Here is a 14,052-nt window from a genome sequence, read left to right as displayed (position 1 = left end):
GTTATTTTAGTGGTTTCGTGAGAGGATAGTAAAAAAAAACTTTTCAGAGGTATGCCCTTTCTCAGCAGTACCTAGGGTTTAAGTCTAAAAGTCACACTGATCATTCAGAGGTGAACTTGTGTGAAACATTCTCAGTGGGTTTGTTTTTTGGAGACGGGGTCTTATTTATAGTTCAGGCCTTGAACTGCTTAGCCCAGTCTGACCTCCGACTCACCCCAGTCCTCTTGTCTCAGCCTACCATATGGTGAAATTATAAGCGTGTGCCCCCATGCCTGCCTCTTAGTGATATTTTGAATTGCTTGTGATTAGATTTCTTAAATGAAGTAACCATAACAGAGGACCTCCACTCTAAAGGAGGGGGATAATATCCCCATGAGGACGAAGCCTACAACAACATCTGAAGCAAAAGAGAGAATTCATTTATTTTGAGTATTAATAAAATTACTTAATATAGAACTGTCTTTCATGTGTTCAGGTAAAATCGCTGCCCAAGAAGATAAGTTTTATACTGTCGAATTCCTTTCCAACATACTGCTTTGTATGTGGTGTGGTATGAGACTTCTCACCTGTGTGTCTAGAAATGGTGCTCCTATGTTCTGTCTTGGGGCAGTTGGTAAAGCCACTCTGGCAGGAATTCATCCTCTCACAGGCCTCCAGTTGCGGCAGGCTGTCCTGCACTTCTGAACATGGTGACATGGGTTTGCCCATCACACCGTCTCTTGGTATTTGGATTCCTTTCTGTGGATTGGCTTTCCTCCAGACATCAGGCCTAGTTTCCTGGTTTTTGTACATCTAGTAGGTGCATTTGGATGATGGGTATTGCACACCTCTGTGTTGGTGTCTAGGTCATGTGGCCTTCATCTGAAGGGTTTTGGACTTGGTTCTAGTGGTCAGTTAATTTGCTTGCAGTTCCTTTCAAGTCTTGTCTTTAAATTGAGTGCAATCTCAGATAGCCTTTTCCCCAGTTTCTCCAGTATAACTTTGCCCTGCTTCTAAAGTGTAACCCCTTTGGGGACTCTGCTGCATGCACTGAATGACCAACGTGGACTCTGCAGTTTGTGGGAACTCAAACAATTCCCAGCCTTATGGGAGGTACAGGAAGCTGTTTGGGTCCTCATTCCTGTGTCATTGTTGTGTGTATCTTAATATTTTGCAGAGACTCATCAACTCTGCATATATTGGTAGCTCTTGAAGTCTTCTTGCTTCAGAATTCTTCCTGGTTCCTCCAAGTTGCGCTGTTCAGTGCTCCTGAGCTCCAGCGTCTGTCTTCTCAGTTTTAGCAGGGAGTATTTGTTCCCTAGCTGGAGTCATACATTTTTATAATCTGCAGTGTGCCTCTAAGCAGAAAGCTGAGCTTAAGACAATTGCTTGTGTGTGTGCGTGCGTGCGTGTGTGCTTGCTTTCTTTCTCTTTCTTTTTCTTTCTCTTTCTCTTCTCTCTTTTCTCTTCCTCCCTCCCTCCCTTCGTTCCTCCTTCCTTCCTAAAAATGTATTTGGGACAGGGTCTCACTGTACAGTGATCCTCCTGTTTTCAGCCTCCCCAGGTTGGGATTACAGGTGTGCACCACCACACCCGGTCTCAGTGGCTGGCTCAGTGTGCCCGGGGTTGGGGCTGGGGCCAGGGCTGGCAAAGCATGTGGTGCCTGGGATCGCGACCCAGCTTGTAGTCAAGTTCTCCTTGGTGTACACTGTCTAAAAACAAGTGTTTCATAAATTAGTCTTGCTTATGTGTTTATTTAATAAGATTTGACTGTGTTGCCCAAGCTGGTATTGAGTTTCTGGGCTCTAGAGATTCTCTTGCCTCAGCCTGCTGAGTACCTAAGATTGTAGCACCCATCACCATACCTGGCTTAGTATTAAGAGGAACATTATTAAAATTAAAAATTAATTTTAATTTTTAAAAATTGTCTGTGGTGGTGGTAAATCTGGTTCATATTCTATCATGAAGAGAAGTTGAAGTCCCTCATTTGATTTCTATCACACAGTCATAGATGCCTTGTGATTCCCTTCATTTCTTACTGGAAAAGTTTTTTCATAAAGTTGCCTCATTGCATGAATACTGTAGTCCATGTCTGTGTGTACACCTCCACTCCCCACCTCCCTTCTGTAGCTGGGCCTTGGCAGACTTTTTATAAAGAGCCAATTACAGGATTAAAGACTTGGTATTGCCAGCCATGTGTTCTCTGTCCCCAACTACTCAGCTTCTCCATTCTAACCCCCAAACAATCACAAACAATGTATAAGTAAGTGCATGAAGATGGCTATATTCCAGTTAAGAGCTTGTGTGTACTAAAGTTGGTTCCATTTCATTGTCGTGTGTCATGAGACACCATTTTGCATTTGTTTCCCATCCATTTAAAATGACAAAAATGTTCTATGTGAAAAAATGCTGGGGTGGACTGGATCCAGGGCCATGATTAACCAGCCCTACTCTATCGCAGGTTAAATGTTTGAGGTTTCTTTCGCAGCATTAGAATCTCTTCTGCTTCTTGTGTAAATTCAAACAGAACTTCTTGAAAGGAAAATCATGAGTTTTTGTCCTAGGAGTTTCCTCTCTGTATTGCGTGTTTATAGAGCTTGACAGTATTTCAGAGTTAGACCTTGTGCCCCAGTTGATATACATGTGACTTTGTTTGCTAAATCTGGGGCTTCTCAGTTTTATAATATAAAGTGGTTCTTTGATGTCATATTTAAGGTGTGTCCTGTTCCTCTTTTAACTTTTCACTTCTCCCTTTTTGACTCATTGTCTTTCTTTTCTCATTGCTGTATACATTTTGGTCCCCTAAACAGGTGACTGGCAGGAATGGGAGGAAATAATGATCAGCAGTCCTTTTCAAATTCCTTAAACTTGTCTGCCTAAGGGTATTTACTAAGTCTGTTTCTGAAGTGTGTATATATATAAATACATTGACATAATACAGGATGTGTGCTGGTGTTGAAGCTGCTAAAAAGAATGTAACTCTGATGGGAAACATGAGCGAATGGGCTTGGATCAGGTTTTTTAAATAGGATGGCGCTTCAGTGTAGAGGGGGCAACTTCCAAGTGTTCTGGATGGGAGGTACCTGGATCTAATCTGGTGGTAGTTAGAATGGCAGAACAGTGCAGCCTTAAGGAGGGCGTGGTCAGGCTTGAATCATGGACTCTGTTCTTTTACTGTCATAAACTCTTTGAGGGCAGAGCCATGCCCTTTGTGTTTACTGCCTTCCCACATTGCCTGGCATGTGCAGAACACCACTTGATGAATGGTTTCAGAGAAAGGTGATGAAGGCCTGAACTGAAGTAATGTGGGGGGAAAGGGACTGAATATTAAGTAATAGAAGAAATGTTTGACACTTTAAAATATTGAGAAGAAAGCTGGTGGTGCTATTAGTTAAAATAAGGAGCACGGGCAGTCCTTGTGGTAAGAATATATGACATTCATAGCCAGTGTGGTGGCCTGAAACTCTAGCAGTCCAGAGGCTTTTGGTCTACATAGTTGGCCTGGAGGGCAGCTTGGTCTACATAGTTTAAGGCCAGCCTATACTACAGAGCAAGCCCCTGGCTGAAAGAAAAGATACTTGTGGCGGTCATAGTATAAGGCTAGCCAGAGGTATTCAGGGGTGGGTGGGAGCTCAAAAGGAGAGGCTGGAGCTAGACAGGCAGATTTGAAATGTATCTGTTGTGAGTTAGTGATCGAAAAATAGTGCAGGCACTCAACAGAAGGGCATTGAAAGGAGGTCCAAGGATAAAACTTTTGGAGAAAACAAGCATTTGTAGAGGTAGAAGATAAGATTAAGCAGCAGCAAAAAGTTCAGAGAAGTAGCCAGAAATTGGAGAGAATAATTCCTTGACATACAGGAAGCCAGAGATGGTAAAAGGCTTTGGGTGCTGTAGAGTGCATGGTAGGAGGGGACAGAGAGTGAGAGAGTGAATATTTACAGATTGCTGGTGACTTCTTAGATTGGTTTCACCAACTGTTCGCGGAAGATGGGAGGGAGTTGTGATGTGATTGGAGGGTAGGAAGTGGAGGAAATAAGCGTGTGCTGTTGTGAGAAATTCTATGGCAAAGATCAAGGTGTAGGAGCATCCACCTTTGGTGGGCAGGTCAGGGGTTTGAGGAGTAGGACAGCAAGCCCACGTGAGGTCTTTATTCTCAGCTGTATAGGCACCCAGATCCGAAACTAGGTACTGTTATCTGGCTGTGGCAGCCAGAGAGCTGAAAGCCTGAGCAGGGATGCAGAGCCTCTAAGGGCTTCAGTGATGTTGTAGTTCTGTGTGACATGCGTGCTGGTGCTGGCCTGTGGACTGTGGGCTGGCACCTTCTCTGACGCTTCTCGCACTGGCTGTGGTAAAGGCTTGTGAATATGCACCATGTACACATTAAAGCATTTAAACAATTAAAAAAAAAATTGAGGCGCTGGGGAGATGGCTCAGTAGAATAAGCACTTCCCTGGCAAGTGCAAGGGCCCGAGTTCAATCCCTGGTTCCAAAAAAAAAAAAAAAAAATTGAATCTTCAGGGTTGTAGACTGATGCTTTTGCTAAGTATAATGAAAAATGAGTTAACGAGGAAAATCATTCTCTTGAGTGCTGTGGCAGTATGAAATCACTGTAGCGGTTTCCTAACGATGTCTCTTTCTGTATGCTTTTTGTGCGTACTATTAGGCTGCTAGTCTGTGAGAAGCACTGGTGTAGCAAGGGAGGGTGGAAGAGGCTGAGGCACTTTGCAGAAGCAGCCTTCTGACTCCTAGCTAGAAAGGTGACCAACACTTGAAAAAATAAGACTCTCCTTTTACAAAGTCCAAATATTGTAAAGGAGTCAGGAATTGTGGCTGTTTGCCATTTCTTCTGTGGATGCATAAAAATTATTTCAGGTAAAGGAAAATTGTTTAAGCGTGTAACTGCTTGGTATGTGAGAATCATTACCAATCAGTATGCTAGAGAAGGGAGTATTTAGAGCAATATGAGAAAATGTTAATGAATGCTATCTTAAGACATTATGAATAATGGAATTACAAGTGAAAACACTCTGAAATTGCATTTTGCTCTGATGAAAACTAAAAATTACGCATGTGTGTTTTGTCATGGCATTTTAGACTGTAAATGACTGAAATGTACCTCAAAGAAGCTTCAGCACAAAGTGGGCACTTACTGCTTTATGAAGCAGTGAGGTCATGGCGTGGAACTGGCCCTGTGTCCGAGGACTGGATGCCATGAGGACCTGTGCTCAGGTGTGGATTGACTGAATTAAGAAATTAGTCTGAAGACGCTTGTTAGGCCAGAAAGGACTAAGTGGCTCTGTCCCCAGTAGCCTGAGCCTAGGTTCCCCGTTACACCGCCTCTGCTTCTCCACCAGAGCCCGGGGGTGGGGGGGTGTCTAAAGCAGGGATGCCATTATTCAAATGTGACATTTTAGATCTTTTACTTTGTTTCAAAGGATTTAAATGAAAAAATTAGCTACATGTTAATTAGCATTCAACTGCTATTTATAATTTGTTTTTGCATCTTCATCATCACTTTCAAAGAGAATTATTTTCATTAATTGTCCCTACTTTGGGAAATAAGAAGAACAAAATGAATAATTTTATTAAAATTAATAGCACCAAATAGCAAAATAGTGGAAATGATTGTCTGCCTTGATTCTGTGTTGTGGTTAGGGAATTAACATTTATGGTTTAATGTTGTGTAGACAAACAGTTTCTTTAGGATATAAGTATTTTAACTCGTTTGTGGCTGAATTCAGTGTAATGGAATTTTTCAAAGCTAGCTCTTTCATTTCAAATCAGGTTCCAATATAAATGATTGAAGTCTTTTCGCAGTTCTTTGAATTTTCTGATTCTTTTTCAGAACAATTATTTATTGCCTGGAACATGTAGGCTAAGCAGAAGTAGGTCAGAGCTAACTGCACATGAAGCGTATTTGTGAATTGACACCTCAGCCATGGCCTTGGTGTACACAAGTTTCTGAAGAATTGTAGCCACATGAGAATTTCTAAGACCCCTTTCTGGATGGCGTACATAGACTTTGAGTAGTAGCACGTATTCAGTGTACAAAGTTGAAATGAGAAAAATAGTACAAATTGTCTTTAATTTTTTTTCAGTTCTGGGTCTAAAGAAGGCCAGGTTTTATTTTCGTTTGCTACAACAGATTCCCCCCCCCCCCAATAAAATGCATTGGCAAGGCAACAGGTAAGTCACTCAGTGTCAAGTTGTTATCTTAAAATGTCAAATCTAACTGGTTTGGCATTGATAAAACTGTGTACAGTATAGCTATTTGTTGGTAGTTGGTCTTGTTGTCTTTCAGTTTTTTCAAGTGGAAATCCAAATAGATTACGCTTTTGTAGTAAAAAGTCTTTATTTCCAAACTGGCTAGCCAGAAGCACTAGACACCACCTAACATAAGACTTTGGTAAAAAGAGATTTGACACTTAAATTTCCCTGTTGCAACCAAAAGTACTTAAGTGGTAAGAAGCATGTTACCCAGTCTTAGCCACTATCCAGTTATCTGGTTTTTAGGCTCCAAAGTCAGAATTAAAAATGGACTTAAAGGGGACCAAATGTGAACAAACACAAGACACTGGCATAGCTTGTCTCAGAAATGCTTGGGAATCACCACGGAACTTAGCTTTGGAGGATGATGGAACAGTGAGTTGATTATTTTTTCCCCATGTGGAAATTGGAGCCTCTTATTTCTTTGCTATGCTGAGGCAGTGGTGGGGGGAAAGGAGAAGGCATTTATTAGGGATTACAAAAAGATTGAGAAGAAATCTCTAGCTCAGGGATGTGGTCACAGTGACCCTCCAGAATGAGGGAGGAAAGGCCATTGTTCTTACAGTTCTAAAAGGACCCAAACATCTGAACATTTAATTTGTTTAAAAACACGAAAGACCCATTGAGTTTTGTTTTTTTTATTGAACAGTCTTTCTTGTGTTCAAGAAAATACATATTCAGGGCTATAGCATATAGGTGTTGTATTTTAGAAATATCCCAATTTGTTTAATGCAAATTCTTAAAGTAGTATATTCAAGCATTGTGTGCATCTTGTCCATGATACATATTTGGGTTAAGCAGTAATAAAAAGGCCTGTAAAAAGAAACAGTAAGTTTTAACAATAAATGGATGATGTTTTGACAGAAACTGTTGATGGGCTCAGCTGAGCAAAATGATACTGTTGATAGTCTCCCTGAATTTGGTGTGCGTAGTGGAGTGGCTGGAATGCCAAGCATGGGCTTCCCTGCAGATAGCTGTGAGGAGGACCACAGCCCTGGCGCAGAAGGCTGATACAGGCTTTCTTACTCAGCTCAACTCCACAGTATTCTTTTTCTAGATTTTGTTATTGTCTCTGAAATACTTTTTCTCTAAATATTAACTATTATGACTAAAAAATAACTTTTAAGTACAGAGATGTTTCTTCTTTTGTTTGAAGGAATGACTTTTGGGCAGACTTAGCATTTTCTCATTTGAAACTGGTTTGGAGACTTAAAAGTCTTTATGGGTGTGTGTAGGATGATTTTAAAACTCAGGTCTGTAACCAGTAGGCCAGTTTTGCTGCTTTGGCCTGGGGTCCAGTAAGGATCTATTACTGAAAGGTAGGTTCATAAAACTGTTTCTAGAATTGTGGCACCAAAAAAATAAAAGCAAACAAAAACTACTTTCTACACTTAGTACCCTTTCTCTCTGGTATAAGAACTGATTACACTTAACTGAAGCAGCCATCATTGTTTTTTCCTTTGGGGTACCAGGAACCAAAATTAGGAAATCAATGCATCCAACTTAAAGTTTTCAGTGTAAGAATAAGAGCTATCCAATATCAGTGCTTTTCTTGACCATTTTCCTCAAGAACATAATGACCCAGGCAAGAGATATAACAAGAGACCTCAAGTTCCATTAAGTGAAAAGAGGTGGGCAGACAAGTTTTCTATGAAGAGTGACTGACCAAAGCTGAGAAGGGAATATGTTTTCATCTGTGGGTATTTCCTACCTGGTGCACCCTGGGACCCACCCTGGATGCAGTGTTTTTCAGACATATTTGCCCTCCATGTGGATTCTCCAGAGGGAGATGCTTCAGCTTAGCACAGGGTGACAGTCCCTACTCACTTCTGTGCTGGGAGAGGGAGCCCCCCCTCAGCCTGTACCCACCAAGAAATATTCAAAGGATGTTCTTGGCACCCACGACTACTGAGCAAACCACACTGCAAAAGAAAAACGGAAACTAGTGGACACAACTTAAATCGTCTTAGACAAGCACACCACCCAGCCATTGAGGACAAATCTGGAGTGACACCCTGGGGAACTTGTATCCCTGCTAACACGGGTGAACGTTGCATGCTCTGATCTCCTTCTTGTCTTTGCAGCTGGTAAACTGGGAGCTTTTGAACCTCTTCTTGACAGTCATATAGCGTTCCTGAATCCCACCTCCACACTGTTTGGTGCATTCTGACCAAGAGGTCCATGGACGCATCTTACAGCCTGAAAGTGGGAGAATGCCTGGTTAGTACAGTGGAATGGGAATACGGACTCTAGCAGCACTAGAGTGCTGGGCTAGGGTCTTTACTAGTTTGCCAAAACAGCGTCATTATTGCTTTGCAATTCTTCCTATTAGGAACATTATGTTTGGTCAGTGCTTTGGCCAGTGGGGCTTGAGCAAAAATGTGTTTTGGGAAATAGTTTAGGAACTTGTGCACACTTGTGGAAGCAAGTTTTGATAGCCTGTGGGAGAGAGGCCACAGAGATGCAGATGATGCCCTTCTAGCCCCAGTTGGTGGTCACATGAATGAGAAAGAGCCCAAACTCAACCTCAGAAGATTTATCCAGCTGAGCTGGCTGGAGTCACTGATCCTCAGGATCATGTTAATAATTGATAGATTTTTAAAGGTAACGTTTGGGGTAGCTTGAGATGTAGCAATGTATTTCCGGAGCACCAAACTTAGCCTCACAAATAGTAAATTTTTTTATTTATATGTGTGTGTGTGTGTGTGTGTGTGCGCGCGCGCGTGCGTGTGGCCAGCTCAGCCCACCAGGGAGCAGGGCTGGCTGGCATGTGGTGCTGGGGGATTGAACCGCGGTCCCTGTGCTTTGCTAAGCTTGTTCTAAGTAGGTGCTTTAGACCACTGAGCCATCTCACCAGCCCACAAATAGTAAATTGAAGAACAATGTTTTATTTTCTCCTACTCAGTATAAACATGCCTTTCTCAAAAGCCTGCCCTTGATCCCCAGAGACTGGATCATTTGTTCGCACATTTCTTTAGTACACTATTCCTCCTTTGAATCCAGAACACCACTGCCTACGCATTAGGTGAGTTTTATGGAGCAGTCCAAGCCTGGCCCATGGTTGGCTTTAGGGCATGGTGACTGATTATGGGAACTGCTTTTCACATCCTCTCCATTTTGTCATCCTTGGTAGAAGAACATTGTATTAAGGAAGAGAGGAGGGCTGGGAGATGGTTCAGTAGAATAAGCACTTCCCTGGCAAGCATAAGGGTCTGAGTTCAATCCCCAGTTCCACCAGAAAAAAGAAAAAGAAAAAAAAAAAGGAAGAGAGGAGAAATAATTGGAGTTGTCTTTTAGAAAGTAATTTACACAGGTACCTTCTTCACCCCTCCAGGGAATCCAGAGAACATTGGCCTGTGCCCATGACTTAGACATGGGTCTTCCTAGTGGGTTGCTCATTTTTCAGGCTGGTTTATTTAGCAGTGCAGCCCCAGGCAAGTAGTTGTGCTTTAAGTCCTAGATTGCCTTCAATTTGTACAGGAGGAGGGGACCCTTCCTCTTTGTCCTGGGTGTGAACAAAACCTTAACTGTCCTGTGCCTCCAAATCATAATGCATCTGTTAAAGTCACTCAAGCTTAAGACTGCCTCCACAGTACCAAGTCCCACTGGTCTTTCATGGTCTGGCCTCTTCTCACCTTGGTTTCCTGTCGCCCGCCCCAATTCTCTTTGCCTGCATTCTCTACTGCTTGGGCATATGCTCTTTGGCATGTCTGTGACCTAGCAGTTACTGTTCTTCATAACTGGAATGTACTCAACTGGCAGACTCTTACAAATTCTTTAAGGCCCAGCCTAATTTTATCTGGTGTGGCATCTCCCTGAACTCCAGTCAAGGAAGTCCATTCCTTGGCTTCCTTAGCACTCGGTTCATGTTTTATTAGAGAATGTAGCACTTAATTGACAGCTTGGACCCATAACATTTGAAGAAATAAACTCAAGGCTGACGTGACACTACAGCCAAACTTGTGGTCAACCAAGACTGTCTTGTTGGAGTCACACCTTGAGAGTGGCTGTAACTTAACTCTGAGAGGTCTTGGAAAACATCTCCTAGATGATAGTCAAGATTCCTGAGTCCATGTTGTTATTTGTCCCTCTTGTAAAGAGTGGATGGGGTTAGAAAAGAAGGACCATACTAATGGTCTTAAAGTACATTTTAAAGATGTACAGAGTAATGAAATTCTTAAGGGCTCTTTGCTTGCTAGGTATGTCATTTAAAGCTTTGATAAAATTCCCCCTTAAAATCTATGCTTGCTTAATATCTGGGGAAAAAGAAAAACTGTATCTAGCCTGACAAGTGCAAGGGCCTGAGTTCAATCCCCGGTACTACAAACAAAAAAACTGTATATAAAGAAAATATAATTAAAATGCAGTGTCTCTGCTCTTTTGAGGCCACGCTAGGCCCTAGCCTGACAGGAACCCATGGGAGCCCCACACAGGGCCGTACCTGGGAACTGTTCCCCGTCAGATTCTTCCCGTGGCTGCTCGCTCCTGCGGCTCTCTCGGGCCTCCCTCCAGCGCAGCTTCTGGATGGATGGATTTCGAAGGCATTTCCGGACGCGGCATTTCTTGCGTTGCACAGTCTCTGGACAGGGTGCACCTCCAAATTGAGGTTCCATAAGGATCATCCGGGTTCGAATCATGTGACCTTTCCCACAGGACTTGTTACATTCTGACCATTGGGACCACTCACTGACTTCACAGTCGATGGCTGGCAAGACACAGAGGGATATTAGTGCATCTGTGGTCTGAAATGAGATGTAGTCATATTCTTGTGAACATCTCGGGCCCACAGAGTGCTTTTTATAGAAGAAACAGGCTCCAAAGGCAAGATTACTTCACCCAGCCCACAGAGTAGGTAAGCAGGAGAGTGGGGTTGGTGGTGCCAAGGAATGAATGACCTGCATCTGTGCCTTCTCTTAAGAAGGCATCAAAGGACTTTGTGTTCAGAGCTCTTGCCCTGTTCCAGCAACTCTTTGGGTATTGTGGAGTCAGCCTCAAGTGGCATAAACCGGCCTTCCATGGTGCCCAGGGGACTCAGATTTTCTTAGGAAAGCCACAGTTGCTGGTGGTGGTTTTCAGAGCAAGCTCAAGCTCCCCATTACCTCCCTGTTGACTCTGGAGAGAAAAATCAATAAGCCTGTAGACCAATACAGATCTCCCTAAGCTCAGGTGACATTTGCTTTTGCCATCCTGTGACATATCTGTGGTGGTCTATGCAAGAAATACGGGGGACCAGAACTGGAAAATTCAGTAGCAGGTTAAGAGCAAGTGGTGCTTTGTAGTGTGAGATCCAGCAAATAGCACTTCACAAGTGTGAAATAATACATTGATCCAATTTTTAGGATCTCTTCTAGGAGGGAAATGTCCCTAAACTTTGCAGTGGCTTTGCAAACCCAGGTCCACACTGGGTTTAGGAAGTGCTCATTTTGTTCATGGTTGTGGGAGTTCAGGTAGATTTCTTCCCTGCAAAATGGACATAATAGGCACCATATTTTTCTCATTAGATTGTAAGGAGCATTACTTCTCCAGCCCAGGGAGCTCCTCATTAGTGTTCATGTTTTGTTTTTTTTTTTTTCTTTCATCTGACTTGATAGGATTTTTGAGTTGGTAGTTGTCCGCATGGGAAGGCTCTGGGGCCCTAACCTGCAAAGCTGGTTCGAACAGTAGTCAACAGTGCAGGCTGTCTGTGCCCATAACCAAGGCTAGAAATGGCACGGAGCAGACTGTAGATCCCTGAGGTCTATACCTGCTAGGTCTAGAGCTCCGACTGCCAGTTACTGAGTAACCCTCTGAGCAACCCGGGGAGCATTTCCTGCTGTTAGACAGATGAGAAAACTGCAGAACAGGAATGCAAGTAATCTGCTGAAGGCAGAGCCACCGTAAAGGGCAGAACCGGGACCTGAACCGTGCAGACAGCATGAGTGCTAACAAGAGGAAGGAGCAAGAGGCAAGACTGCAAGGGCATTCTAGAAGAAGTCAGAAAAATCATAGCAAGCATCAGCAGCTCTCTTGAAAGGCCGGCCGGATAAACTGGCTCAGCCACGGAGATTTTGGAGGAGACTGAGGTGGTCAGCAAGATTTTGGGAACTTGGCTTACTGTCTTGCTGTCTTCTCACCAAGCTGCAAGAGTCACTGATCTAATGCCCAGCCTCTGATCAAGGGTATATAAAATGGTCATAGGAAGGAGGAATAGAATTAGTACTAAGACCACTCAGGCCTATATTTGGGAGCAGGGGTGGGGGTGGGGGAGCGAGACAACTTAGCTGATTTGTGGGATTTCCTATGTGTCACTGATTAGACCTCAGAGCCACCTACAGTGTAGAGACCTGAACCATATGCAGTTACTCCCCTAGAATCAGTTTTGCTCCAGGATGTTTAAAAGTCTTATCACAGGGTGGGGCTCGTTTGGAGCTCCCTGGTGTGGGGACCTCATGAGGAAAGAAGGCGTGGGCTCGGGGCCCAGGACTCACGGCACTCAGGCAGCATGCACTTCTCCACCTGCTCCAGCTCCTCATTACAGTCCCCGAGTTCCGCCAGAGACTTGAGCGTCCGATGGCGCCTCCGCATGCCCTTCCCGCAGGTTACGCTGCAGTCGCTCCACTCAGTCCACGGAGACAGCAAGCACGGGATGGTGTCTAGGTCAAAAACCAGATTCGCTCCTGAGCCCAGGCTTCCTTTGCTACTTTCGATCGTGGCCCCACAGTGTTCCTCCCTGGCTCCTGGCTCTGGAGTAAAGTGGGTTCCCTGAAGTGAGAGCTGCAGGCCCAGGTGGTGGTTAGAACCCAGCCTCAGATGAGATCGCTAATCTGAGCACACAGGTTTCCACTTTGATAGCACTGAAAGCCTGATTAGGCTCTTCCTCAAGACAAGCACCTGTGCTGCCTGAGACTTCCATACTAACGTACAGGCCCAATGCTGCATTTTAACACTTTGATTCTGAAATCCCTTGAGTGTGTGTTCTTGTGGTTTGTACACCATTGTGTGAATTTGTGCACAGAGCAGGAGGGGTCCTGCAGTGTCCAAAAGAGTGCACTGGGCGCTGGGAACGCGGGTCTTACTAAGCATAGCTTCCAAGACGAATGAATGCTTTCTGAAACACAGCTGCAGGCCCTTTCTCGCCAGAGGCCATCGGCCGGCCACACGCGCGCCATTGAGCATGCTTCCCAGAGGCGGCCAGCCTGGACCCGGTGGGTGTCCACATACCTTTGGCTCTCTGGCTCTTGGCAGTGCCCTGGGGCTGGCGGACCACGCAGAGCCTCTGACTTTGATAGTGTGGCCGGCAGAGCTGTGATTCTCCGTACCCCTCCAGGCCCCCACCGGTGTGCTCCCCCTCGCCCACTCACGGCATTCGGGCATCATGCACTTCTCCGTCTGCGAGGTCTCCGCCTTGCACATGGAGCCATCCGCTGGGTTCATCTTGATCATGCGGTGCCGCTTCCTCGTGCCCATCCCGCAGGTGGCGCTGCACTCATCCCACTCACCCCACTCGGTCACCAGGCAGCTGCTGGGAGCTGGGGACCCAAGGCCCTTGAGCCGCACCAGCCGGAGGCTTCAGTGAGTGCCCGCCCCACCCGTGCAGCACCTCCACTCACAGCAGTCCTCGTTGACCGTGCACTTCTCCGTTTCCTGGGTGGGCAGCGTGCACACGGAGCCGTCCTCTGGAAACTGCTTCACATACCTCTCCCTGGACCGCACACCCGTGCCGCAGGTGACGCTGCAGGGCGACCAGATGAGCCACTCGGACATGGTGCAGGTGGAGCCCTCTGCAACACACCACAGTGGGGCTCGCTCAGGGCTTCGTGGGGGCTG

General features: G+C 44.9%; 1 protein-coding gene across 1 annotated transcript in view; it reads right to left on the bottom strand.

The window, feature by feature from the left end:
* Positions 1–6,849: 6,849 nt before the first annotated feature.
* Spon1 (spondin 1) overlaps positions 6,850–14,052 on the bottom strand; it is a 317,562-nt gene continuing 310,359 nt past the window's right edge. The window contains exons 12-16 of the mRNA XM_004634900.2: positions 13,836–14,006; positions 13,587–13,754; positions 12,714–12,878; positions 10,688–10,951; positions 6,850–8,445 (exon numbers count right to left, since the gene is read on the bottom strand). Coding sequence (XP_004634957.1) covers positions 8,282–8,445; positions 10,688–10,951; positions 12,714–12,878; positions 13,587–13,754; positions 13,836–14,006 — 932 coding nt within the window. The 3' untranslated portion in view covers positions 6,850–8,281. The remainder of the gene's footprint in view (positions 8,446–10,687; positions 10,952–12,713; positions 12,879–13,586; positions 13,755–13,835; positions 14,007–14,052) is intronic.

This window comes from Octodon degus, unplaced genomic scaffold (genome assembly GCF_000260255.1).
Source record: "Octodon degus isolate 3935 unplaced genomic scaffold, OctDeg1.0 scaffold00067, whole genome shotgun sequence".
In the NCBI taxonomy this organism is placed as follows: Eukaryota; Metazoa; Chordata; class Mammalia; order Rodentia; family Octodontidae; genus Octodon; species Octodon degus.
This window is presented reverse-complemented; position numbering and strand designations above follow the sequence as displayed.